The sequence below is a fragment of the Taudactylus pleione genome, unplaced genomic scaffold, assembly GCF_031769625.1.
Source record: "Taudactylus pleione unplaced genomic scaffold, aTauple2 ptg000335l, whole genome shotgun sequence".
Classification (NCBI taxonomy): domain Eukaryota; kingdom Metazoa; phylum Chordata; class Amphibia; order Anura; family Myobatrachidae; genus Taudactylus; species Taudactylus pleione.
In genome coordinates, this window is record NW_028284736.1 from 337,676 (window position 1) to 364,318 (window position 26,643).

The window sequence follows — 26,643 nt, forward strand, 5'->3', positions numbered from 1 at the left end:
GTGCCAGGCACTGGGGGCATAACCCCTCCGCGTTACCCTCCCCCTCCGCTATTGGTACCTTACATTTAGTACACATGAGCTGGAGAGGAAAATCAGTCTCAGACATGATGGTAAGTATGTGACACTCACACCTATACGTATTGGTATAGTGTGAATAACACCCTGCACACCGCGCACCGCAAGGGCTTTGAGCAGAGCAAGATCAGGGACAGTAATAAAGCCGACAGTAGAAAGTGAAAGTACAGACAGCAGGCTAGCAGTTCAGTCACATACAATGCAGAAGAAACAAATCCCTGCACTATTAGCGCTGATTCTCAACTACTCAGACCCTCAGGCTGGTAGGACTCAGCGCTGCATACACTGACCTGTGACTCAGCGCTGCATACACTGACCTGTGACAAACAGAGGAGAGGTATGCTGGGGGACCCAGACCGCAATGCCACCGCTCACAGGCTTCCAGCAGTGTTCACCATGCTTTAAAGATGGCCACCGAGGAGCAGAAGATGAAGGAGGCCGGCCTGGGGAGGACAGCTGACACACTGTGGCCAATCAGGCAGAGCAGAGAGGCTGTGTGCAGCAGGGGAGGCGCCGGCTGTGAGACAGGGAAAGCGCGCTCCCCTGGCATGCATTTAACCCCTGGGACGCCGCAGCGCATGCCGCTCAGCAGCGGCCCGCTGTCCCAGGGGGTAGTGGAAGTGCAGGTTGGTCGCCTGGCTCCACGCTGCAGCCAGTCCCCAGGGAGCCCCCTGCCTGGGGACTCAGGACCATGTGACCAGCGGGGACCCACCGCGGGACCCCGCTGCTTACCTGCATCCCCTTGGATCCGGCCATGGTCCAAAACATCTGGGGACACCGCTAGCCGTGACCCCATATGTCTACCAGCATCCCCGGATCAGTACCGGCGTTCTGGTACCGGCGGGGTGTAGGGGAGACGGCATGGACGTCAGTACTGACTGTCCATGCTGTACTCCCAGATGTGCTGCCAGCGCTGCCTTTAAAATCAACTTCAGGGGCTCTTCATAGCCCCCCTCTGCACAGTGCCTCCGACTCCGGCTAGGCACCGACGAAACTGGGATGCCTTGGCCCGGGGGCGGGGTATAGGAGAGGGACCCAGATGCATCCTGGGAGGCTGAAAACTTTAACTCTGTGGTGCCTGAAGACTGACGTCATCACCTATACCCCAAGGTATCCTGTGGATACCCTATGGACCCTGAAGTAGATATATATATATATATATATATATATATATATATATATATACACACACACAAAGTAATGAATTAAACAAAATTTCACAAAATCACAAGTAGTTCTGTCAACAAGCACAATGAAGTTTTCTGGTTTGCGTATTCTATATTGCCCGGGTCTTTGAAACCGCTGCCATAGATCTCTTGTAAGATAAATAAACCGTTTCCTAACTTCAGTATACACTTATTATCCAAAAGAGTAAACCCTGGCTGTGCCACAGGACACTAATAGAACAATGCTGAAGCTACCGGAAACTGGGAACACTATAAAGGGTTGTATAGAAGAGATGGAAAAGTAAGATACATATTCCGTACAGTTGGCCCCCCGACCCCCGATTCCTTAGAAGGCTACAAACCACGTAAAAGATTTTAATTTGTGCTATGACAAGTGGCCTAGAAGGGACTGGGATAAAAATTGTACGGTTTATATTTTATACTTGCCGGCAATGAGACCTCTTCTATACTGAAATTGTGGTTTACATCTGAGTATTTATGAGACCTAGAAGTAAATCTCTCTCTAACCTCCAGCAGAAACAAAACAAAAACACTTCCTTTCCTCCTCAAATTTCCCAAGTGGTGTTTTGGAAACTGATGTCTCCCCAGTATTATGGGGGTGGGGCACATTTATCTACTTCCCTGGGCACCACAAAAGAGAATAACACTGGCGTATCTACTATTGGTGCATGGTCGTGCCTCCTCCACTTCACTTGTGTCATCTAGTTTTGTGACAACATTGCATTATCTACTTCATGCAGCTTTACTGGTCTCACTGCCTCCCACTTTTACCTAATAATAAGAGATATGGTAAGAACTTACCCTTGTTATCTCTATTTCTACGAAGTCCATAGGGTTCCACAGGATACCTTGGGGTATAGGCGATGGCGGTAGTTATCAGGCACCACAGAGTTAAGTTTTTTCAGCCTCCCAGGATGCACTAGGGTCCCTCTCCTATACCCCGCCCCCGAGCCAAGGCAAACCAGTTACGTAACAAGCCCAAGGCCGGACGAGGAGAAGAAAGAGAGAGAAGAAAGTCTGGAACACACAAGAATCACATTCTCTCCAGAAGGAGACGGAAAAAACGGTGACCAGATCAAAACCCATCTGCAGTACAGGTGCGATAGGGAGAGAGTCCTGTGGAACCATATGGACTTCGTAGAAATAGAGATAACATGGGTAAGTTCTTACCATATCTCTTATTTTCTACCTTAGGGTCCATAGGGTATCCAAAGGATACCTTGGGGATGTCCCAAAGTAGTATGGGTGGGGATGCTCCTGTGCTGAAATGAGAATCCGCTGTCCGAAGGAAGCATCCTGAGAGGCAAAGGTGTCAAATGCATAATACCTCACAAAGGTGTGGACAGAAGACCACGTGGCTGCCTTGCAAAGCTGAACAGCAGAGGCACCACGGCGAGCTGCCCACGAAGGACCCACAGACCTAGTGGAATGAGCCTTAACAGAGGATGGAACAGAAAGGCCTTCATGAATGTAAGCCTCAGAAATTGCCATGCGAATCCATCCTGTGAAAGTTTTCTTAGTGGCAGGCCAACCCTTCTTACGGAAGCCATAGAGGACAAACAAGGAGTCCGACTTCCTAAATGAATTGGTACGGTCAACATAAATCCTTAGAGCAAATACCACATCCAAGGAGGCCTCACCAGCTGAGAGGTCTGGGGAATTAAAGACTGGCACTATAATTTCCTCATTACTGTGGAAACTAGATACCACCTTGGGTAGGAAACCAGGGCGAGTGTGAAGCACCTCCCTGTCCCTATGAAAAATTAGAAAGCGAGGGCGACATAAGAGAGCCCCCAATTCTGAGACCCTTCTGGCTGAAGCAATGGCTGAAGAAAGCGAGGCTGAATGCGAAGTACACCTTGCATAAAGGTGCGGACATCAGGAAATGTGGCAATCCTACGCTGAAACCAGACAGACAGGGCAGAAACCTGCACCTTCAGGGCAGCAAGGCGTAGACCGTGATCTAAGCCCGCCTGTAGGAAAGCCAAAACTCTGGATATTATTTATTTATTACCAGTTATTTATATAGCGCACACATATCCCGCAGCGCTTTACAGAGAGTATTTGCCCATTCACATCAGTCCCTGCCCCAGTGGAGCTTACAATCTATGTTCCCTATCACATACACACTAGGGTTAATTTGTGTTGGGAGCCAATTAACCTACCAGTATATTTTTGGAGTGTGGGAGGAAACCGGAGTACCCAGAGGAAACCCACGCAAACACAGGGAGAATATATAAACTCCACACAGGTAGGGCCGTGGTGGGAATCGAACCCATGACCTCAGCGATGTGAGGCAGTAATGCTAACCATTACACAGTCTGTGCTGCGGGTATCATAAAGACCTGAGGATCACAGCCTCTAGGGCAACACCATTCGGAGAAAGTATGCCACACTTGGTGGTAAATTCTTGCAGAAGCCGGCTTCCAAGCTCTGAGCATGGTGGTAACTACAGAGCTGGAAAAACCCCTGGACCTTAAGAGGGCAGTCTCAACAGCCACGCCGTCAAAGACAGATGACCCAGGTCCGTGTAATGGCAAGGACCTCGAGACAACAGGTCCGGACGTAGAGGCAACAGCTTCGGAGTGTCTACGGAGAGACTCCGAAGATCTGAGTTCCAGTGCCGTCTGGGCCACGCTGAAACTATCAGCAGGAGCGTGCCGCCTTCTTGCTGAAATTTGCGAATCACTCGAGGAAGAAGGGAGAACGGAAGGAAGAGGTACGCAAACTGGAAGGTCCACCGGACCGACAGAGTGTCTACCAGAAGTGCCTCTGAATCCCTTGTTCTTGACCCGTACACAGGTAGCTTGTTGTTGTGTCGGGAGGCCATGAGGTCTATCTCTGGAAGACCCCACTTGTTCACCAGTAGTTGAAACACCTCCTGGTAAAGAGACCACTCTCCTGGATGCACGTCTTGACAGCTGAGAAAGTCTGCTTCCCAGTTGAGGACTCCTGGTATGAACATTGCCGAGATGGCAGGTAGATTGCCTTCCGCCCAAGCTAGAATGCGGGACACCTCTGACAGGGCCGCCTGAATGTGGGTTCCTCCTTGGCGGTCTATCTAAGCCACCGTGGTGGCGTTGTCCGACTGCACCTGCACGGGTTTTTTCTGTGGAGGGCTTTGAATACTGCCCGAAGTTCTAAGATGTTTATTGGAAGTGCAGATTCTGCTGGCGTCCACCTTCCCTGGAAGAAGTGCGGACCCGTCACTGCTCCCCAGCCTCGGAGACTGGCGTCCGTTGTCAGAAGAACCCAGTCCGCAATTCAAAAGGGGCGCCCCCTGTTCAGGTGAGCAGTCTGCAACCACCAGGCCAGAGACAGACGTACCTCCGGGGAAAGCACCAATGTCTGTGTCTATATCCGATGGGGCAACCCATTCCATCTGGAGAGGATCAACTTCTGGAGAGGTCTGGGGTGAAACTGGGCATACTCCACCATGTCGAACATCGACACCATGGATCCCAGTAACCTCATCGCCTAGTGAATAGACACCCGGCGACTCTGCAGGCAACTGCGTACTTTTGCCTGCAATGTAGAGATCTTTTCCTCCGTCACAAAGATCCTCTGATGTTGGGAGTCCAACAGGATATGTTGATGGATTTGAGGTAGAGGATGGGCCGGTAAGACCCACTGGGTTTCTGTACCAAAAAGAGATTGGAGTAATACCCCGATCCCCTCTGGGAAAATGGAACCGGCACTATAACTCCAGCCTGGAGCATAGAGTGTAACACTTTCTGGAATTCCACGGCCTTGTCTTGATCTGACTGAAGGCCCGTGGTGAAAAACCAGCTGGGAGGCCTCCGCCGGAAGGAGAGAGCGTACCCCAGAGAGACCACTTCTCTTACCCAAGTGTCCGTGGTGGTCAGACACCAGCACTGGGCGAACTGAAAAAGCCGGCCTCCCACTTTGGGGTCCCCCAAGGAGAGGCCCGTCCCGTTAGGCTGAAGGCTTATCATCCGACTTGGGAGTAGGACGTCTTGTACTCCAAGTCTGCTTCTTTGGCTTGGCAGATTTCTTGGCCCCTGACTATCTCGGAAAGGACTGTACTTTGGACTTACCCTGGGCCCTATAGGGCCAAAAGGAGGAAGTACAAGACCCTGATGGGACTGTACCCGATGGCAGACACGCAGACTTAGCTGCTGCCAGAGTGGCCACAATTTTGTCCAGATCAGGGCCAAACAGTAAAAGGCAAGCATTCCAATCCCTTTTTGGAATCTGCGTCCGCTTTCCAAGAGCGCAACCATAGGTCGCGGCGAGCCGCCACTGCTGCCGAGGAGATTCTGGAAGTGAAAAGACCTATATCCAAGGCTGCCTCAATAATGTACGTGGCTGAGTCTCTGAGACTGCCCACTAACTCCACCTGCTCAGCGAAAGAGTCAGTGTCCAGAGACACCTCCAAGCTATCAGCCCAGCGCTCCATGGCTCTGGCCACCCAGCACACGGCCATAGCCGGTCTGGACGCCCCTCCAGCAAGGGAATAAATGGATTTTAGGCATATTTCCACCTTGCGATTTGTAGCATCCTTTAAGGAGGACATGGAGGGCATGGGCAATGTAGCACTCCTCACTAGGCGTGTGACATGAGAATCCACCTGAGGAGGGGTTTCCCACTTGGAAAAATAATTATCCGCAAAAGGGTATGCAAAGGCCAAGCATTTTTGAGGCTGGAACCGCTTACCCAGATTTTTCCACGCCTACTCTAAATGATCCACCAACTGACCAGATAGAGGAAATACAGTGGCATCACCCTTAATATCCTTAAAGGAGGCATATTTGGATTTGGTCACGGGGGGATCCTCATCCTCAATAACCAAGGCCGCACGGACTCCCCGTATAAGGCCAGGTATATAGACTTTAGACTTAAGACTCCGCCTCCTTAGTACGAAGGGGCTCTTGGTCCGAAAAGTCAAAAATCTCACCATCATCAGACATGACGTCATCCTCATCAAACTGAACCGTCTGAGACACTTAAAGCTGCTTAGGAGGCCGTAATGAGGACTCCCCCTGTAAAATGTCCGTCAGGTGTTGTACCGTATTGGACAATGCATTCACCCACACAGGCTCCTGCGAGACCTGGGGGTGCGAAAGCGTGAGACACTGGGTTACCATCAAGTGCCTGGGGAACCATTGCATGGGTGATGAGACTACCGACTGCTGCGATAACCCCATCTGGGGAAACGCAGGGGGCGTCGCCAGCTGGCCCACAAGGGTTGTAAGTGCCTTAGCAAAACAAGCCCAGGCGGTTCCTGCACAGGCGCAGTGACAGAAATCGGGCGTGGTATAAGGTAATATGCCCTACATAATCCCTCAGTGTTCCCATCTCCCTCCGCTATTGGTACATTACATGTGGTATACTTTAGCAGAAAAGGAAAGTCACGTTCACTCTCAGACATGATGAGTGTAATGGAGTGTATGCGACTCCCCTCACAGAAAGCACTTTTACAGTGAGGCAATAAACACCCTGCAACACCGCACCGCAAGGGCTTTAGCAGAGGAAGAACAGGGATAGTAAAATGGTTGACAGACAGAAGTGAAAGTACAGTCAGACAGCGCTAGCATTAAGTCACATACAAAGCAGAAATAAATCCCTGCACTACCAGCACTATGATCAACTACACAGACACAGAACCTGGTAGGAAACAGTGCTGCATACACTGACCTCATCGGAGGAGAGGTATGCGGGGGACCCGGACTGCGATGCCACCTGTATCAAGCGTCCAGCAGCATTTGCACACTTCCACAGAAAATGGCCACCGAGGAGCTGAGAGGAGGCGGGCCCGGGGGAGGAGCACTGACACAGACCGCTATGGAGAAGCACTGTGCAGCGGGGGTGGTGCCGGCTGTGAGACAGGGAAGGCTGTAGCCTGCTGTCCCCGGTGGTCTAGTGGAAGCGCAGGATCAGTACCTGGCTCCACGCGCAGCCTGTCCCCAGGGAGCCCCCTGCCGGAGGAACTAGGACTGTGTATCGGCGGGACCCCGCCACTTACCTGACCCCCTTGAATCCGGCCACAGTCCGGGTAATCCGGGGTCGCCGCTAGCTGTGACCCCAGACACCCACCAGCATCCCCATATCAGTACCGGCGTTCCGGTCCGGCGGGGTGGAGGAGCGACAGCATAGACGTCAGTACTGACTGTCTATGCTGTACAGCTCTTGTTGCAGCAACGCTGTTTAAAGAACTTCAGGGGCTGTTAACAGCCCCCCTTTGAAAATGGTGACCCGACTCCGAGCCAGGCACCTACGAAACTGGTTTGCCTTGGCTCAGGGGCGGGGTATAGGAGAGGGACCCCAGTACATCCTGGGAGGCTGAAAACTTTAACTCTGTGGTGCCCGATGACTACCGCCATCGCCTATACCCCAAGATATCCTGTGGATACCCTATGGACCCTAGAGTTACTTGTGCATGTGACCACCCTGGTGCCTGCTGGTTCTCCATCCACCTCACATTGATGTTAGCAGGATGACCTCACTAACGTCATGATCACTCCTAACTTCCTGGCTACTTTATTTGGGGACAGCCAAACACTACAACTGCACATAGTCCTCTTGCATTCCTAAATTACACAGGCATGGAAGGTATGTGTATGTACAACCAGCAGATTCAGTATTAGAGGAACCTGCCCTACCCCTGCCACCATCTGCAGTTATGTATTTCCCGTTGATATGTTGGTTCAACATAAGGTTCTACAAAATAAGATACTTTTTTGAACCTCTGGGAAATCATATCTGAAGGCTGGAAAAGTAGGAAAGGCAGAAAAATTAGAAACTGAATCCAAAACCGCAAACAAGAGGAGAAGGTTGTTCTGTTGTTCTGGCATAATAAGATTCCACTCATTAGCGGCAGATCTTACTTTCACTAAGAGCTCGGCTCAGCTGCTCCATCTTTTCTTTGGCTGTTTTTATAAGACGTTGCTCCAACTGAAAAGACACGATGTAAAGTATTTCAGGACTTTGAGACATACTGTCAGATATAATTATACAGACACTGGCACGTGTTACTAGGTGAGCATACTCATGCGGATCTCCTAAAGTCTTCTACTTGTGTTTTGTGTCATCCCATAACTTTTTATCCTGGTCATCCTGCTCTGTGTCCTGTACAACCCCCGACATGTGCCTGCCTCGACTTGTGTCTAGGTCTGTCCAGCCTGACACGTGACATATACTTCCTACTGTGTGCCCCTCAGTTGGTTCCCCTGATTTTCCAGGAGTGGGAGGTGTGTAGAAAGGTCTGGCGCTTGGTTCCTCAGAAGAAGCCCTCTACAATTTTTGGTATTAGGGGAATCAGGGCCTGATTCAGACCTGGTCGCAAGCGCTGAGCGCTCGCAACCGGGTCGATGGTGGCCCACAACGCATGCGCACGATGGAGCCGGCTCCGTCGTGCGCATGCGCAAGACCCGGCTAGCGACGGGCAATCCGTCGCTCCGGTTCTCGCACCAAAGGGGGCGAGCTGTCGATGTTGAGTGATAGCTCGCCCCCATTGGTGGGCGGGCCTGGGGGGGTGGCTGCCCAAACGGAGGCGTTCCCATGAGAACACCTGCCGTTTGGGGGCAGCCCCACTGACATCACGAGTGATGTCAGTGGAGAGATTCCGGCTCTATTAGAGCCGAAATCTCTCTGTGGCTTTCGGCCACGAGACCCAACCACAAGGGTCTCGTCGCAAGCCCGATGGTCGCGATGGTCTTGACCATCATAACATGGCCGCTCGCTATAGCCGTGGGTGGGTGGTCACAAAAAAAACAAAAAAAAACGCCCTGATTCAGAGCGAGCGCTCTTTCAGAGCGTCCGGCTCTGAATCAGAGCCTCAGCTCACATCACATGAAATAAATGGAAAAAATAAGTGTAATACATTATTTAAATGGATAACCCTTGTGTAACATTCCACACTTCAAGGGTGATGATAAAGAATCCCTTTAATTCCAAGGTGAAACTCCAACACCAGCAATCCCCTTACGGTGACATAGGGGGAGATTTATCAAAGCTTGGGTGGAAATAAAGTGCTGACCAATCAGCTTTCAACTATTATTTTACAGGCTGATGCTACTTTATTTCTCTCAAAGCTTCGATAAATCTCCCCCCCCATACTTACAAGAAAGAAGAATCGTAGCTTTGAACAAAATCTTTGAAACAAATCCATGTGCTCCCATGTATTCTTTCTGTGTTTTCATCATGATCTATACTTGAGATATATCGAAACGCGTCGCACGATTGTTTCCAAAGAGGACCTGGGACTTCCACCACTGACAGATGGCTCAGATTTCAGGAGGCAAAGGCTGAGAAAGGAGGACAAGCTACAGGGACTTGTCTCTCCTATCTGCCCTCCTCTGCGGTTATCTGGCAGGAGGCTGGGGGTATACCAAGGAAAACGGTTTGTAAACTTTTTAAAGTTCAACACTTTCCTGTTAATTGTATGAGTGTATGTCCACTTCTTTGTTAAATAAATACTTTCCCCAATGTATTTACAATCTATAGGTTATTAACTGGTAATAATAATCTGTTTTTCTCCCTTATGTGACCACGATGAAAACATGAAAAAACACATGGGAGCTCATTGATTTGTTTCAAAAACTTGTCCAAAGCTACAATTATTCTGCTTTCTAGTAAGCAAATAACCTTCAGAGAATTGCTGGTGTTGGGATTCTTTACCGTGACCATTGAATTGTGGAATGTTACACAAGGGTTACCCATTTAAGAATTGTATTATGTTGTTATATTATACATTTATGTCATTTAAACAGATTCTTTTGATATCAGAAACTGTGGAAGGCATTTTGTGTGGAACCAAGCACCAGACCTTTATACACACCTCCCACCCCAATATTGTTTATTTGAAGTAAGGGGACTTCTATTTTGTAGTAGCATGGGCTGCTATTGCTTTCATGGTATGTGTGCAGGTAGTGTTTCCAAGCCTATACATTTGAATTTTGTTTTATCCTCAGACAATAGAGGCAGAGGAGCTGGACTGTAGCGGGGAGTCAGAGTCGCTGCATATTTAACAACTAAAATTAGGGTCTATATGGTCTTATGGCCCAAAGAATACGGTTATTGGCAGTCTGAGATGGAAACTGGTCCAGTTTCTCTCTGTTGAAACTGAAGTTAGATTGGAATGTAGTCATGACGTCGACAAGTTCACAATCTCGACATGTGATATGCCGACACTCTGCACGGGCCAGCAGCGGAGGCTTAGGTTACGGGAGGGTTACACGCTAGGGCGAGGATTAAGGTTAGTCATACTTACCTTCCGGAAGCGACGTGGGATCCGCCATACCAGATAAGTCACCACTAGACCACCAAGGATGCTTTGTTGACATTCTAAATTATGTCGACATTTAATCAGTGTCAAAATGATGAATGTGGTCAATATCGACATGCCAAACATGACGACATGCAGCTTGTCGATATTACGACCATGTGAACAAAATATACCACACCCGTCAGATTGGTTGCAGTGGGCTACAATACATACATACTGCTTGCACCATGTTATTAGGTTATACAGTGCTCCTGACGCCTACACAGAGCGAGGGCAGCCATTTTGAAGTCAGAACCAATATCCATGAGATTGCAGTATTATGAATTCACTATAACCCCATTGACATCACTGAGCCTGATTGCTGACACTGGTTTCTAGAGAACCGATAGTATGAATGGCAGGGCTATAGGGAAAACCACGTTGGTTTTGTCTTTTATATTATTGTTGCTTTAAATCTTCAGGCAAAAATGTCTGACTCTTGCAGCTGCCTGCAACTCGCAGGCTAATACATAGTCCAATGGCTGCTTCCACTGTATGTTGTGGGGGGCGGGGGGAGCATAGAAAGTGAAATAATTTATAATAGAGCTAAGATGGGAAAACCCATTTGAACAGACAAAGAAGAAACACACAAAGCAGTGACATCATACCTGGTAGCTGTGTTCGTGGTTCTTAAACCTTGTATAATAGTGCATAAACCTGTCCAGCTCCTGGAACCGTTTGTGTTTCTTCTCCGCCTGAATAAAAAACAAATCGGGAGGGGAAATCTATTACATCTCTCTCTGTAAATAACTTTCATTAAAGTGTGGGGAGTTAATATATTTGGATATCAGAGGTCGCAGACATTAGGACAAAGATGTGCTTTCCAAGATTATGAACAAAGGGGTTGATTAAAATAGACCCCCTCCTTCCCCCCCAATCTTAATTAAGCCTCCCATGTCTGTAACTTTTGGACAACAACACTGCCTGACAGGAGCCACCAGGGTGCGCTGTTTCAGAACACAGATAGCAGACAGCTCTCATTGTATAGGAACCATCCAAGGCATTGAAAGGCAAACAACAGCGAGTGCGGCCCACTATTAAATTATGGGCCAAATGTAACAGGGTGAGTATTTAGCAAATGTTCTAGTCCAATGCTCGTTTTGGATTATATAATGCCTATTTTACTTAGGAAGATTAGCGGGACAAAACAAACATGGTTTCCAAAACACTCCTCCAAAAATTCTACCCCCCTGGACTTTCACATGTAAGGTTGAGACTGGTCTTCGAAGCTGCAAAGAAAACTCCCGGTGGGTTGAATCAGGATGATTAAAGTCTCTATATTTCCCTATGTGCACAATCAGCTCTCCGTGCCTAGAGTTCTCATTACACATCTGGCAAAACAGAAGGAGGCAGCGAGTGCAGGAGACAACAGCCCGGTGACTGTAACGCTCCAGATTACCAGTCTGGCACAGAGATGGGATTTGAACTCGCAGAAAGGGCAGAGCAGTCATGCAGGTAATTGCTCCCGGTCCCCGATCATTGTTGGCATCAGCACTTACAATATGTGAAGCAGCTTTTGAAATTCATGCTAAAAGCTATTTCCTGAACTGAACAATGTGTCGCGTGTTATCTCCTGGTGTTTGTATGAAAGCCCGATGCCGAGGATTACACAGCAGCTACCAGGGACAAGTACACTTAGAATCCCTCATAGCAATTAGTCATCATCTGACTGAATAGATGTCTGCAGAAAAACAAACGCTAAACATATATACCTTGCTCTAAGGCAGGGATGGGGAACCTCAGGCCCGGGGGCCGTATAAGGCCCCCGGAACCGTTTGGTCTGGCCGTCTGAGCTTTTTTCTGCTAGCCTCATCTGGCTAGCAGGATGCCTAGAATGGAACCCTGCAGCCAGAATCTATGCAGCAGTGCTGCCTGGAGCATCCTTAGGATGCTTCAGATGGTCACACTGCTGCCCTTACAGCTCCCCGGAGCATCCTCAGGATGCTCCAGGCATTGCTGTAATCACCAGCGATTGTGGCCCCGCCCCATGTGATGTCACACAGAGGGTCGTGGCCTGCATTGGGCCCGTGAATAATGCTATATATACCAAAATGGCCCTCGGCAGAAAAAAAGGTTCCCCACCCCTGCTATAAGGAGATGTTCTGGGGCACAACCACCTGCAATAACACCCACCCAATATGTACAGGACCCTCCCCATGGCAGACATTTACTTATACGTCACTTAATGCTGCATTTAGTTTTAAGTTATGCAGATCTGATGATTATCTATATTCCAATAGTGAGCATATAAAAATCACACGTGTGCTGCTTTACTGCTGGATCTACGAATGAACCTAACCCAGGGTGGGAATCCTTATGCAGTTTGCGCCAATGGGACTATTTCCTTGGACGTTAGAAAAGTTTGGGAGGGTAGGGGGGAAATTTCCGACTATCAGGGGGCCTCCAAATGTTTGGATGAGGTTGCTGTCCACCAAAGATGATTCCACCCCACATCCAACGCGTGTCGAGCTATATGGCTCTTCCTCAAGGCAATGTGGCCATATTGCTCTAAATGCGTTAGCTGTGGAGTGGAGTCATTTTTTGTGGAAAGGAGCCTGATCCAAAAGTTGGTGACATTAGATGCCGGGGTCTACGGGGTTCCGGAGCCTTAATCCATTATCCATCTACATGCATCTGACACACTGCTTTCTCTGAACAACAAGCAAAAGAACAGGAAAGGGAAGTACTATTCTGATTTCTCATATTTACCATACTGTAATTGTATATTGTGATTGAGCACTTACCCTAACCACACTAACTACATGCTGTTTTACATACGTTCTTGGGTGGAACTGAGGTTTTAGGATTAAGCAGCTAACATCAAGCATTTCTGTATTATTTAATGTTCCCATAGACCTCATCTAGTTCATGAAAAACCATGTGTCAACCATATGCAAGTCGACCTTTTAACCCTGTCGACCCATTGACTGTCAACCTTTTTATTGTAGACCTACCATCCGCATTCTGTGGCACAGGAAGTGAGCTCTCAGTACAGGAGCCATCCACAAGATTCATATAGCTAGAACTAGGGGCGGAACGCATGCATTCACTTGCGGCATCTGATTGGACGGTCTTGTCCAGTGACGTGTTACATTCACTACACACAGACTATCCATAGAGATATGAATTACCCAGCACTGATGCGCACTTATCTATGGAACCCCAATGCTGGTATGTGGTAACAGTAGGGTATTCCTGCATTAAAGTGCTACCTGGCCACAATGTAGCAATCCCTTAGCGACGAGATGATAATTAACAAAATATAGAACGTTTGTCTGAATTTTCCATTCAGCAAATCAAGCGCAGCAGCTCTCAGACATGAAACGGCGAGTTCTATAAGGCACAATACTCTGGTATAACGTCCTTCTGCAGAGGATTCAGAAATGAGGCTGTAACGGGTGACACCCGGCTCTCACCTCAACCGTCATTTCTTTTGACTGCTCCTCCACCTGATTAATGACCTCATAGCGCGTGCAGCGGTAATAGCCCCCGGTGGACGAACTGTGTTTCTTCCACTCCTCCAGGCAAATCCAGCAGAAGTCGTACTTGCACTGGAAGAAAGACAATAAAGAATGTGTTACCTGCCCTCACCAGGCCGGTATTGGTCTCATGTTTATGGCACTCTCCATGAACAGCTTAGGGCAGTTATATAACATGGGATAGAAGGATATGGTTAGTCACGGCAGCAGGACAACCTCCCTTGGACTTACACAGAATGAGGGGTGACAGTGTGTCTAATAGACAGCAACAGTCTCTCAGCTCATCGCAGCTGGTGCTACACAGTCTCTCTTACCTTAGCACACTGCATGTGATTACAGCCCTCATTCTTCTGGATAGGAGACTTGCAGTTGGCGCACGGCTTTGAGTTTGTTAACAACCACAGGCAATTTGCAGCATCCTCGAAGGCCTCATTCACTCCGACAACTAGAGATCATGGCAGAATAAAGTAGTTAGCGTCCCGCAAGCAGTAAATATAACAGGTTTGCTTAACTTGGTTGGCCAGTAAATTTAAAATGGGTTATTCAATCACTAATGCTGTGCCATCGGATACCACCGCCATCTGACCGGCTACACACATTACTATATATTACGGTGCCTTCGTCTGACCATTTGGGAGGGTATTCACACTCACTGCAAGGAATTCAATTGCCCACAAAAGTTTCAGGCAGTACCCCAAACTCTACTAGTGTCATTTATGTGACCACTTCCATCTATAGATCGGCTGTTATATTAATGGACAGCTATGACCGTGCCAGTGCACATGCTCAGTACCCCAAGGAGTGACATCACCAAGGAGTGACATCACCAATAAGTGATATGAAGAACTGCCCTGGGAATCCTAAAAGATTATATTGATTATTTCCACTGATTAATGCTCTTTATCTAAGCAGATCTGTTTGCTGTATGAGATCATATGGTTTCAACAAGAATTACCCTGAACGATATTGGATGCAGGAACTTTGTTTCATATACAGAAGTTGCGATTGGAGCCAAGACTTAAACACTACCATTCATCAGGATTCTCCCAAGCTGGTGGTGAGCTTAAATACTCAGTGCTGCTATTTGTATCGTTCATTGGCTACAGATCGTCCTAAATTGGCTCATTTACATACATTCCAAGTGTTGAATAATTATTACAATAGGTGCTCAGATCTTAGCCAGAGACGGGTACAAATTGCCCAGCGTATCTACTACTTATAGAGCCTCCTTGTCTGCTGCCATCACTGTTCAATCAAAATTACCCAAAATCTAAATTTCTGTGAAATTGCTGAAATCTAATTTAGGGGTCTAGTTACTAAGCGGTGTTAGGAGACAGAGTGAAAAGTGATAAGAAAGTGATAAGGTGCCAGCCAATCAGCTCCCAACTGTCATTTTTCAAACACAGCCTGTGACATTGCAGTTGGGTGCTGATTGGCTGGTACCTTATCACTTTCTTATCACTTTTCACTCTGTCTCCTAACACTGCTTAGTAACTAGACCCCCTAATTACTAAAGAACCGACAACTTGTTTCCATTTGGAAAACATCAGACAACACAGACCCAGGTAGTCACAGGCTAATGGGAAAGATGGGTGAATTGTGATCAGGTCATTGGCTCAACTTGATTTAACTTGGCTGCAGAGCTGGCAATTCAGCAATTGTGCCGAGTGACTGTATCCCAATGAGTGGGGCTAGCTCTGCACAGAGGATTACAGCAGTGACTTCAGAATACAGTACTCACGCTCTTCCGGCTTCATCTCCGACACCTTCTGAAGCCAATTCTTCCAAGTTTGGCAGTCACAGGGCTCATGGGCGTCTCCCAGACACTCCCTATAACACATGGACCCAGTTAACCTGTTTAAGGGGTTTATATGCAGGTGAACGTACCTTACAGTATATGCTATTCTGTGTATATCCTGGGCGGTGGTGTTTAACCCTAGAAAGCCAAGCTGATAGAGAAATATACATGGCTTCCTGCAAATATCACCCTGCTTTTCATTTACACGCTGAGAACTTGATCACTGCTGGGGGCCACGATGTCCCCCTCCCCCCAGTAACTCGGACTGTTTTCCAAACTGTGCACTTTGCGGTGAATGACAAATGGTAGTTTACACTGTATTTGGTACTGCGCTGGCAACGTTGCCTCTGAAATGCTAGTAAAATAAATGTTAAAATTCCTATTTTAGGACATCGATTTGGCTCATGACCACACGGTTAGAACATATACGTAGCCCTTATAATGCACATACTTGGACAGGCACGCTGTTTGGTACATGAATGAGTTAGTTAGGCCTCGCACACCTCCTGCATGTCCTGTACTTTACCCACAAATAATCAGGGCCAAAATCAATAGAAAGGAATTCCACTCACACATCTCCAGCATTCATGGCCTGCAAGTGGGAATGAGCCGTGCTTTGTGCTATTCACTATACACTGCAGAGCTGCGCTCATTCCATTGGAAGACAGGAAAATGTGTTACTACAGTGGGGCCTGAGGGGGAAGGATGTGATATTATAAGGGTTAGGGGAAAAAATATGAGATATGGTAAGAACTTACCCTTGTTATCTCTATTTCTACGAAGTCCATAGGGTTCCACAGGATACCTTGGGGTATAGGTGTGACGTCAGTCGCAGGGCACCAAAGAGTTAAGCTTTCAGCCTCCCAGGATGCACTAGGTCCCCCTCCTATACCCCGCCCCCGGGCCAAGGCACCTCAGTTAGTTACCAAGCCATAGGCCGGAGGAGGAGAAGGAAGAGAGAGAACAAAGATCTGGACACATACAAGAATCACATTCTCACCAGAGGGAGACGGAAAACCGGTGACCAGAGCAAAGCCCATCTGCAGCACAGGTGCGACAGGGCGGGAGTCCTGTGGAACCCTATGGACTTCGTAGAAATAGAGATAACAAGGGTAAGTTCTTACCATATCTCATATTTTCTACTTCAGGGTCCATAGGGTATCCACAGGATACCTTGGGGATGTCCCAAAGCAGTATCCTTTAAGGGTGGGGACGCTCCTGTGCAGAAAGGAGAATCCGCCGCCCGAAGGAAGCATCCTGAGAGGCGAAGGTGTCAAACCTGTAATACCTCACGAAGGTATGGACAGAAGACCACGTAGCAGCCTTGCAGATCTGAACTGCCGAGGCACCACGTCGAGCTGCCCACGAAGGACCCACAGACCTAGTGGAATGAGCCTTCAGAGAAGGAGGGACCGGTAGGCCTTCATGAAGATAAGCTTCAGAAATAGCCATACGGATCCAGGCTGCCAAAGTTTGCTTTGAAGCAGGCCAACCCTTTTTACGGAAGCCAAAGAGGACAAACAAAGCGTCCGACTTCCTAAACGAAGAAGTGCGGTCAACATAAGTCCTTAAGGCCCGCACAACATCCAATGAGGCCTCACCCACGGAAAGACCCGGTGAGTTAAAGGCCGGAACAACTATTTCCTCGTTAATATGAAACTGGGAAATAACTTTGGGAAGAAACTCGGGCCGAGTGCGGAGCACTGCCCTGTTCCCATAAAAAACCAAGAAAGGGGGTCTACAAGAAAGAGCCCCTAACTCAGAAACACGTCTGGCCGAAGCAATAGCCAGAAGGAAAACAGTCTTAGCTGTTAGCCATTTAAGATCCACTGAGCCCAGTGGTTCAAACGGCGGTCCTTGGAGAGCCCTCAGGACCACAGCCAAATCCCAAGGCGCCACAGGTGGAACAAAGGGCGGCTGAATGCGGAGAACACCCTGCATAAAGGTGCGCACATCCGGGATTGTAGCAATCCTACGGTGAAACCAGACAGATAGGGCCGAAACCTGTACCTTCAAAGAAGCAAGGCGAAGCCCATGATCTAGTCCCGCTTGCAGGAAGGCGAGAATCCGAGACAGACGAAACTCCCGCGGTGCATAACCTCTCGGTCGACACCACTGGAAGAACGTATGCCACACGCGATGGTATATCCTCGCGGAAGACGGTTTCCGAGCTCGTAACATGGTACGCACCACAGAGCTGGAAAACCCCCGGGACCTCAGCATGGCCGTCTCAACAGCCACGCCGTCAAAGACAGCCGAGTCAGGTCCGGGTGAAGGCAAGGACCCTGAGACAGAAGGTCCGGTCGTAGCGGCAACCGCAGAGGAATGTCCACGGACAGACCCTGAAGGTCTGAGAACCAGTGCCGTCTGGGCCACGCGGGAGCTATCAACAGGAGCGTCCCTCCTTCCTGTTTGAATTTCCGGATTACCCGTGGAAGAAGGGAGACCGGAGGGAACAGGTATGCGAACCGGAACGTCCACCGGACGGACAGAGCATCCACCAGAGACGCCCCTTTGTCTCTTGTGCGAGACCCGTACACCGGCAACTTGTTGTTGTGCCGGGACGCCATGAGGTCGATTTCTGGAAGACCCCACCTGTCCACCAGTAGTTGAAAAACGTCCGGGTGCAGGGACCATTCCCCCGGATGAACGTCCTGGCGACTTAGAAAGTCCGCCTCCCAATTGAGCACTCCCGGGATGAAGACCGCTGATATGGCCGGAAGATTGCGCTCCGCCCAAACCAGGATCCGAGAGACCTCTACGAGAGCCGCCCGACTGCGAGTTCCTCCTTGCCTGTTTATGTAGGCCACGGTGGTAGCGTTGTCCGACTGGACCTGCACCGGGCGACCCTGGAGAAACCGCTGTGCCTGCTGGAGAGCATTGAAGACCGCACGGAGTTCCAAGATATTTATTGGAAGCTCCGCTTCTGTCGGCGTCCACCTGCCCTGGAACAAGTGTGGACCCGAAACTGCTCCCCAGCCCCGAAGACTGGCGTCCGTTGTCAACAGGACCCAATTTGGAACCCAGAACGGACGTCCCTTGTTGAGGTGGGTCGTCTGTAACCACCACGTAAGGGACAGGCGAACCTCCTGGGTGAGCACAATCGTCTGGGACTTCAGAGACTGAGTCAGCCCGTTCCACTTGGACAGGATCAGGTGCTGCAGAGGTCTGGAGTGAAACTGGGCGTATTCCACCATGTCGAACACCGACACCATGGAGCCCAGTAACCTCATCGCCGAGTGTAAGGACACCCGGCGGCTGTGCAGACAACTGCGCACCCTTGACTGTAAAGCAGAGATCTTGTCCTCCGTCACGAAGATCCTTTGCTGTCCCGAGTCCAATAAGGCTCCAAGATGCAGAATCCTCCGAGACGGGATTAGAGTGGACTTCTGCCAGTTGATTAGCCAGCCGTGCCGTTGCAGCAGTGCAATGGTCAGGTCCAAGTGGCGTAACAGGAGCTCTGGAGATCCTGCCACCAATAACAGGTCGTCCAAATACGGCAACATGCGGACTCCCTGCAGCCGCAGAGAAGCCGCCATGACCGCCATCACCTTGGTGAAAACACGTGGTGCTGTTGCCAGGCCAAAAGGTAACGCCCGAAACTGGAAGTGGTCGCTGCTGATTGCAAACCTGAGGAACTGTTGATGGCGCCAAAGAATAGGGACATGCAGGTAAGCGTCCTGTATGTCCAATGACACCAAGTAGTCCCCAGGTTCCAGCGCCAGAATGATGGACCGTAGGGTCTCCATCCGAAACTTCGGGACCCGCAAAGACTTGTTGAGTGCTTTGAGGTTGAGTATCGGACGATATGACCCATTGGGTTTCTGTACCAAAAATAGATTTGAATAGAAACCCTGGCCCCTCTGGGAGAATGGAACCGCCACTATAACTCCAGCCTGGAGCATAGTGTGCAATACCTTCCGCAGCTCCGTAGCCTTGTTCCGGTCTGATGGGAGACCCGTGGTGAAGAAGCGAGCCGGGGGTCTGTGCCGGAAGGAGAGGGCGTATCCGTGGGAAACCACCTCCAGAACCCAAGTGTCTGTCGTAGTGGTCGACCAACACTGGGCGAACTGTAGCAGGCGGCCTCCCACCCTGGGATCCCCCAAAGGGAGGCCCGGACCGTCAGGCCGCAGGCTTGTCATCTGGCTTGGGGGCCGGACGTCTGGTACTCCATGCCTGCTTCCGGGGCTTGACCGATTTCTTAGGGCCAGCCTGTCGAGGAAACGACTGTGGTTTGGGCCTGCCCTGGGCCCTAGATGACCGAAAGGACGATGGTCCCGAACCAGAAGGAGCAGCGGCCGACGGGAGACAGGCAGATTTGGCTGCCGCCAGCGTGGCCACAATCTTATCCAGATCCGGACCTAAGAGAACTTCTCCGGTAAACGGCAACGCTTCCAGACCTTTCTTGGAATCTGCGTCCGCCTTCCAGGATCGCAGCCACAAGGTGCGACGAGCAGCTACCGCTGCTGAAGAAATTCTAGACACCAGAGTACTAATGTCTAGAGCCGCCTCGTTGATGTAGGTGGCCGAATCACGGAGATTGCCAATCAACTCCGCCTGATCGGCCGGACAGTCGGATTCAAAAGAAGCCTCTAATGAATCCGCCCAGCGCTCCATCGCTCTGGCAACCCAGCAAATGGCCATAGCCGGCCGTGCTGCCCCCCCTGCAAGGGAATAAGCGGACTTCAGGCAGATTTCTACCTTGCGGTCCGTAGCATCCTTAAGGGAGGACATGGATGGCATCGGCAATGTGGCACTACGGACAAGACGGGTCACGTGAGAATCCACCTGTGGAGGGGATTCCCACTTAGCAAAATAATTATCCGCGAACGGATAAGCCACCGCCAGGCGTCTCTGCGGCTGGTATCTTTTGCCAGGTTGTTTCCACGCCTCCTCTAAATGGTCCACCAACTGACCCGAAAGAGGAAAGACTGTGGCATCGCCCTTCACATCTTTGAAAAAGGCATACTTAGATTTAGCCGCTGGGGGAACTTCGTCCTCAATCACCAAGGCTGTGCGGACCGCCCGAATAAGTCCAGGAATATATACTTTGGACTTAGCATCAGCGTCCTTAGTATGGAGAGGTTCCTGATCGTAAGGATCTAGAATCTCCCCATCATCAGACGTCCCTTCGTCATCCTCATAAGGAGCGGACAGAGACGCCACCGGCCTTTTATGAGACCGCATCACAGACTCCCCTTGCAACACATCCGACAAGTGCTGTACAGAACTTGTCAGGGAGTTAACCCACGCTGGCTCCTGAGAACCCGGGAGCGGGGAAATAGGGAGACTGTGGGGTACCACCAATTGTCGTGGGAACCCCTGCATGGGTGACGACACCACAGACTGCTGGGACAAACCCATCGGAGTAAACGCGGGCTGCGGAGCTAACTGGCCCACTAAAGCTGTTAACGCCTGAGCGAAACAAGCCCAGGGCGGCTCCTGTACCGGTGCTGTAACCGTAATAGGCCGCGCCATGGACAAACACTGCCGGCAAAGGCCCTCCGCGCTACCCTCCCCCTCCGCTAACGGTACTTTGCACGTGGTACACTGTAGCCGGAGGGGAAAATCACTTTCAGACATGATGGCACCACGTATGTGACCTCTCTCACCAATTAAGTATTAAATAGGCGAGAGACCACCCTGCAGCACCGCACCGCAAGGGCTTTAGCAGAAAGAACAGGGACAGTAATAAAGCTGACAGTTTAGAGAAGAAAAGATTACAGGCAGCAGCGCTAGCACAGTCACATACAATGCAGAAAAATAACAATTCCTGCACTAACAGCGCTGATCACTCAACTACACAGACACAGGGCCTGGTAGGACACAGCGCTGCATACACAGACCTGACCACAGCGGAGGAGAGGTATGCGGGGGGACCCAGACCACGATGCTTCCGTCCAGCGCTTCCAGCAGCGTTCACCATGCGTTCTGGAGAAGATGGCCGCCGAGGAGCAGAGAGGAGGCTGGCCTGGGGGAGGAGCGCTGCCACAGGACCAGTCGGCAGCATGCAGAGAGGGCTGTGTGCAGCGGGGGAGGCGCCGGCTGTGAGACAGGGAAGGCGCGCTCCCCTGGCATGCATTTAACCCCTGGGACGCCGCAGCGCTACCGCTCTGCTGCGGTCCGCTGTCCCAGGGGGTAGTGGAAGCGCAGGTTGGTCGCCTGGCTCCACGCTGCAGCCAGTCCCCAGGGAGCCCCCTGCCTGGGGACTTAGGACCATGTGATCAGCGGGGACCCACCGCGGGACCCCGCTGCTTACCTCTGTCCCCCTTGAATCCGGCCATGGTCCGGAGCATCTGGGGTCACCGCTAGCTGTGACCCCAGACGCCCACCAGCATCCCCGGATCAGTACCGGCGTTCTGGTACCGGCGGGGTGTAGGGAAGACAGCATGGACGTCAGGACTGACTGTCCATGCTGTTCATCCAGATGTGCAGCCACAGCTGCATGAAGAATAAGCTTCAGGGGCTCTTCTAGCCCCCACTCCAACAGGTGCACCCGACTCCGGCCGGGCACCAAACTAAACTGAGGTGCCTTGGCCCGGGGGCGGGGTATAGGAGGGGGACCTAGTGCATCCTGGGAGGCTGAAAGCTTAACTCTTTGGTGCCCTGCGACTGACGTCACACCTATACCCCAAGGTATCCTGTGGATACCCTATGGACCCTGAAGTAGAAATGGGATGTAATACTACATGTGCAATGGGGAGAATGTTATACTACAGGTGCGATGGGGAGAATGTTATACTACAGGTGCGATGGGGAGGATGTTATACTACAGGTGCGATTAGGGTGTGTTTGATACAGCAGGTGCGATGGTGAGGATGTAATACTACAGGTGCGGTGGTGAGGATGTAATACTACAGGTGCGATGGGGAGGATGTGATACTACAGGTGCGATGGGGAGGATGTTATACTACAGGTGCGATGGGGAGGATGTTATACTACAGGTGCGATGGGGAGGATGTGATACTACAGGTGCGATTAGGGTGTGTGTGATACAGCAGGTGCGATGGGGAGGATGTTATACTACAGGTGCGATGGAGAGGATGTTATACTACAGGTGCGATGGGGAGGATGTTATACTACAGGTGCGATGGGGAGGATGTTATACTACAGGTGCGATGGGGAGGATGTTATACTACAGGTGCGATTAGGGTGTGTGGGATACTGCAGGTGCGATGGGGAGGATGTTATACTACAGGTGCGATGGGGAGGATGTTATACTACAGGTGCGATGGGGAGGATGTTATACTACAGGTGCGATTAGGGTGTGTGGGATACTGCAGGTGCGATGGGGAGGATGTGATACTACAGGTGTGATGGGGAGGTATTGATACTACAGGTGCGATTAGGGTGTGTGTGATACAGCAGGTGCGATGGGGAGGATGTTATACTACAGGTGTGATGGGGAGGATGTTATACTACAGGTGCGATGGGGAGGATGTGATACTACAGGTGCGATGGGGAGGATGTGATACTACAGGTGCGATGGGGAGGATGTGATACTACAGGTGCGATGGGGAGGATGTGATACTACAGGTGCGATTAGGGTGTGTGTGATACAGCAGGTGCGATGGGGAGGATGTTATACTACAGGTGCGATGGGGAGGATGTGATACTACAGGTGTGACGGGGAGGATGTGATACTACAGGTGCGATGGGGAGGATGTTATACTACAGGTGTGATGAGGAGGATGTGATACTACAGGTGTGATGGGGAGGATGCGATACTACAGGTGTGATGGGGAGGATGCGATACTACAGAGGTGAGGGAGGGATGCGTTACTACAGAGGTGAGGGAGGGATGCGTTACTACAGAGGTGAGGGAGGGATGCGTTACTACAGAGGTGAGGGAGGGATGCGTTACTACAGAGGTGAGGGAGGGATGCGTTACTACAGAGGTGAGGGAGGGATGCGTTACTACAGGGGTGAGGGAGGGATGCGTTACTACAGGGGTGAGGGAGGGATGCGTTACTACAGGGATGAGTTACTATAGTGAGGGAGAGATGTGCTATTACTTTTTAAACACTGTTGCGAGTAACAGATGTGTCTGCATACACCTAGTCTCAATTATACCCCTTTTCCACCAAAATTTCGGGTCTGACCCGGAGTTGGAAAAGGGTTCCTATCCAGATCAGACGCAAAATTTAGCCGGCGCCGACTGGGGATATTCCCGAGTCGGCGCCGCTCACACCGCAGTCGGGTCTGCATAGACCCGGCTTTTCTGGCGTGAAAGTGGACGCTTGGAGATGACGTCATCTCCAAGCGCCACTGAAGCCGGACCAATCGGCCGGCTTGCGGCGCACTGCAGGTCATCAAGACCCGGACTGCGCCATACACACAGCAGAGTTTCACGGGTTGCTCCCGCTTTAAACCCTGGTATTTACCCGGGTTGGATTGCCGGGTCACTCGACCCGGCGATCCAACCCTCACCCCTTTTACCCCAAGGAGCTGCCAGGGTTAACCCTGCAATAACCCGGGTTTTAGCTCTGGTGTAAAAGGAGTGTAAGACAGGCAGCGCAAGATGTGGTGTAGCTTTTATCGGTCACCCAAAAATATGTCTTATGCTGGGTACACACTAAACGATATGTACCCAGTGCGATGTATCGTGCGGCGGGTCCCAGCATCGGCAAGTGCGTACACACTTGCCAATGCTGGGAGTGACGGTGGGGGCCACGCTGCATGGCCCCTGCTGACGATATCGCCCGGCGGACCATGTGGGGGGGCGCATCGTCAAGGACATAGCAGGTGCACGCTGTCCATTGTGGACGATATGTTGTCCAAGCCGCCGGATCGGACGACATATAGTCTAGTGTGTACCCGGCTTTAGCTGCAATCAGATGCACCAAACCACATCACAAGACTGCATTGATTCATTAGATAAGCGGCACTTGCATATCGCTGTGCGACTGAGTCTCAATCTGTATACGACGCACAAAAAGGAACTTGGAGTGGAAAAAAGCCGCGGCCGCTGTTTCGTAGCACTTTATATAATTCAGACGCACACACGTATAAACAAGCAATATATTCAGTGCAGTCCCGTAAAGCAATTTTGTTGCGTAGCAATGCGACCATGACATTTCCAGGCCGAAAAAATATTATGCGAAAAAAACACTTGGCGCAAGCGGACCTAGCGCGCCGAGAAGGGCTGTTTGGTGGGACTGCAGCAATAGTTTATAAGACATATCTGAACACCTTCACTTTCCTTTACTAAAGGATGTAAAATTCTAATGCTAAAAGACAAAAAACACTTTACCCCCAATGTATATAAAGATGACCTAAATATACACAAAATCAGTCTCATTCTCAAAACAATGAGTTTGAAATTCGGTTAGACATTCATGTGACCCCAGTTACTTTCTTGTCCTGCTTTAGCCTCAGGTGTCCCAATGATAAATTATTCACAGTGTTTCTGTCACAGAGACATGCAGGTCCTCATATGACACCGCGCGGTGCACGGAGCATACACAGCATCACAACAGCCTCCTGCTAGTCCGTTTAGTACAACACAAAGACGCTCCTCGGAGTCAGTTTGCAGGCATCGCAGCAATAATAGACGATTCTCAGGCACATCATTATGTACTGACAGAATCAGAAGCCAACGTGGATAGAAAACCGTTCCTCTAAACCACGGCTTTGCCGCTGGCATCCTATCTCTGGCACAATAAAGGTAGCTGAAGTTTTCGTTTCCACGCCACCTGAGGCTCGTTGTGAAGCTATTAAATGCCGATCCCCGCGGCGTCTGCTGTGTCATGTCTCGATTTCGTCTGCATTATAAATGATGTACAAGCTAATAGGGGGCTGTAGGAAAAGAACGGGCCTCCTGTAGAAAACAAGACACTGACCACAAAAGGCTGGATTTTATTTCATGCAGAGCTATGAAAGGCGCAATGCTCCGCTCATTCCTCACTGCTGGGATCTGTAAATGACTCAAACACTCATAAGGAGAATATAAGAAGAAGATGTTATAGAGATATAATACTAAGGAGTTGAATCATTGATGCACATAAGGCGTTTAACCATAAAGTGTAGGGACGGTTATAAACCATTGCTGTTAGCATTTTCGGCACACAACCACATGCCCCTTCTAGGTCCAGTCCACCCTACCCTACAGCCGTGCAGCTCAGGTAAACATTAGTTTCAGACATTTTCACTAGCATAGTATTCCCCATAACCGAACAGTTCTTCTAATAGGACCCTGAGTTACTGATCGTTCTAGAAGAACTATCATTGGCTAAGCCAGGGCTTGGCCAACCCTTGGCAATGCTTCCACAAGGTGGCGCAGAGATTGTTTAGAGTGGCACGAGATTAACCAGTCCCTATCCTACTAGGCACCTTGCTCCTTCACTCCTGTGCCCCCTCCTTCGCCCACAGCGGAGACCTTTATGGCATGACAAACCCTCTCCAAACCGAAGAACCCAAGCCATGGTCTGCATACCAAGTGAAGCCTGGGTCTCCGGTGAGTGAACACTGCCACAGTTAGCCCTGGTCACAGTCGCATAACAGTATAAAGTTCTGATGCATGTCTGCGTCTCCAGGCTACAAATTATTATCAATCTACCCTGAGCAAGCTAACGTCAGAAAAGGAATGACACGGAAGCTACTGATTTTTAGTATCCGTTATTACTTTGGTAAATGTTTGTTTAGGTCGGCACTTTTTTGTCTTGTAATGTTGAACGTCTGGGATCCCAATGTACCCTGATCTTATGGGCCCCATACATCAGTGATGGATTGTCGCAATTCCCCGATCTCCAAACGTGGGGTCGGGGCATCGGTGAAATCCAACATGTTGGGTTTTCCTTGATTTGCCGATCCCGACCA

The 26,643-nt window shown here is 50.1% G+C and overlaps 1 protein-coding gene across 1 annotated transcript in view; it reads right to left on the reverse strand.

Annotated features, from left to right (window-relative positions):
• ANKIB1 (ankyrin repeat and IBR domain containing 1) overlaps positions 1 to 26,643 on the reverse strand; it is a 172,008-nt gene that overhangs the window by 21,629 nt on the left and 123,736 nt on the right. The window contains exons 10-14 of the mRNA XM_088443856.1: positions 15,769 to 15,857; positions 14,342 to 14,472; positions 13,965 to 14,099; positions 11,157 to 11,243; positions 8,111 to 8,177 (exon numbers count right to left, since the gene is read on the reverse strand). Of these exons, the coding sequence (XP_088299982.1) occupies positions 8,111 to 8,177; positions 11,157 to 11,243; positions 13,965 to 14,099; positions 14,342 to 14,472; positions 15,769 to 15,857 (509 nt within the window). The remainder of the gene's footprint in view (positions 1 to 8,110; positions 8,178 to 11,156; positions 11,244 to 13,964; positions 14,100 to 14,341; positions 14,473 to 15,768; positions 15,858 to 26,643) is intronic.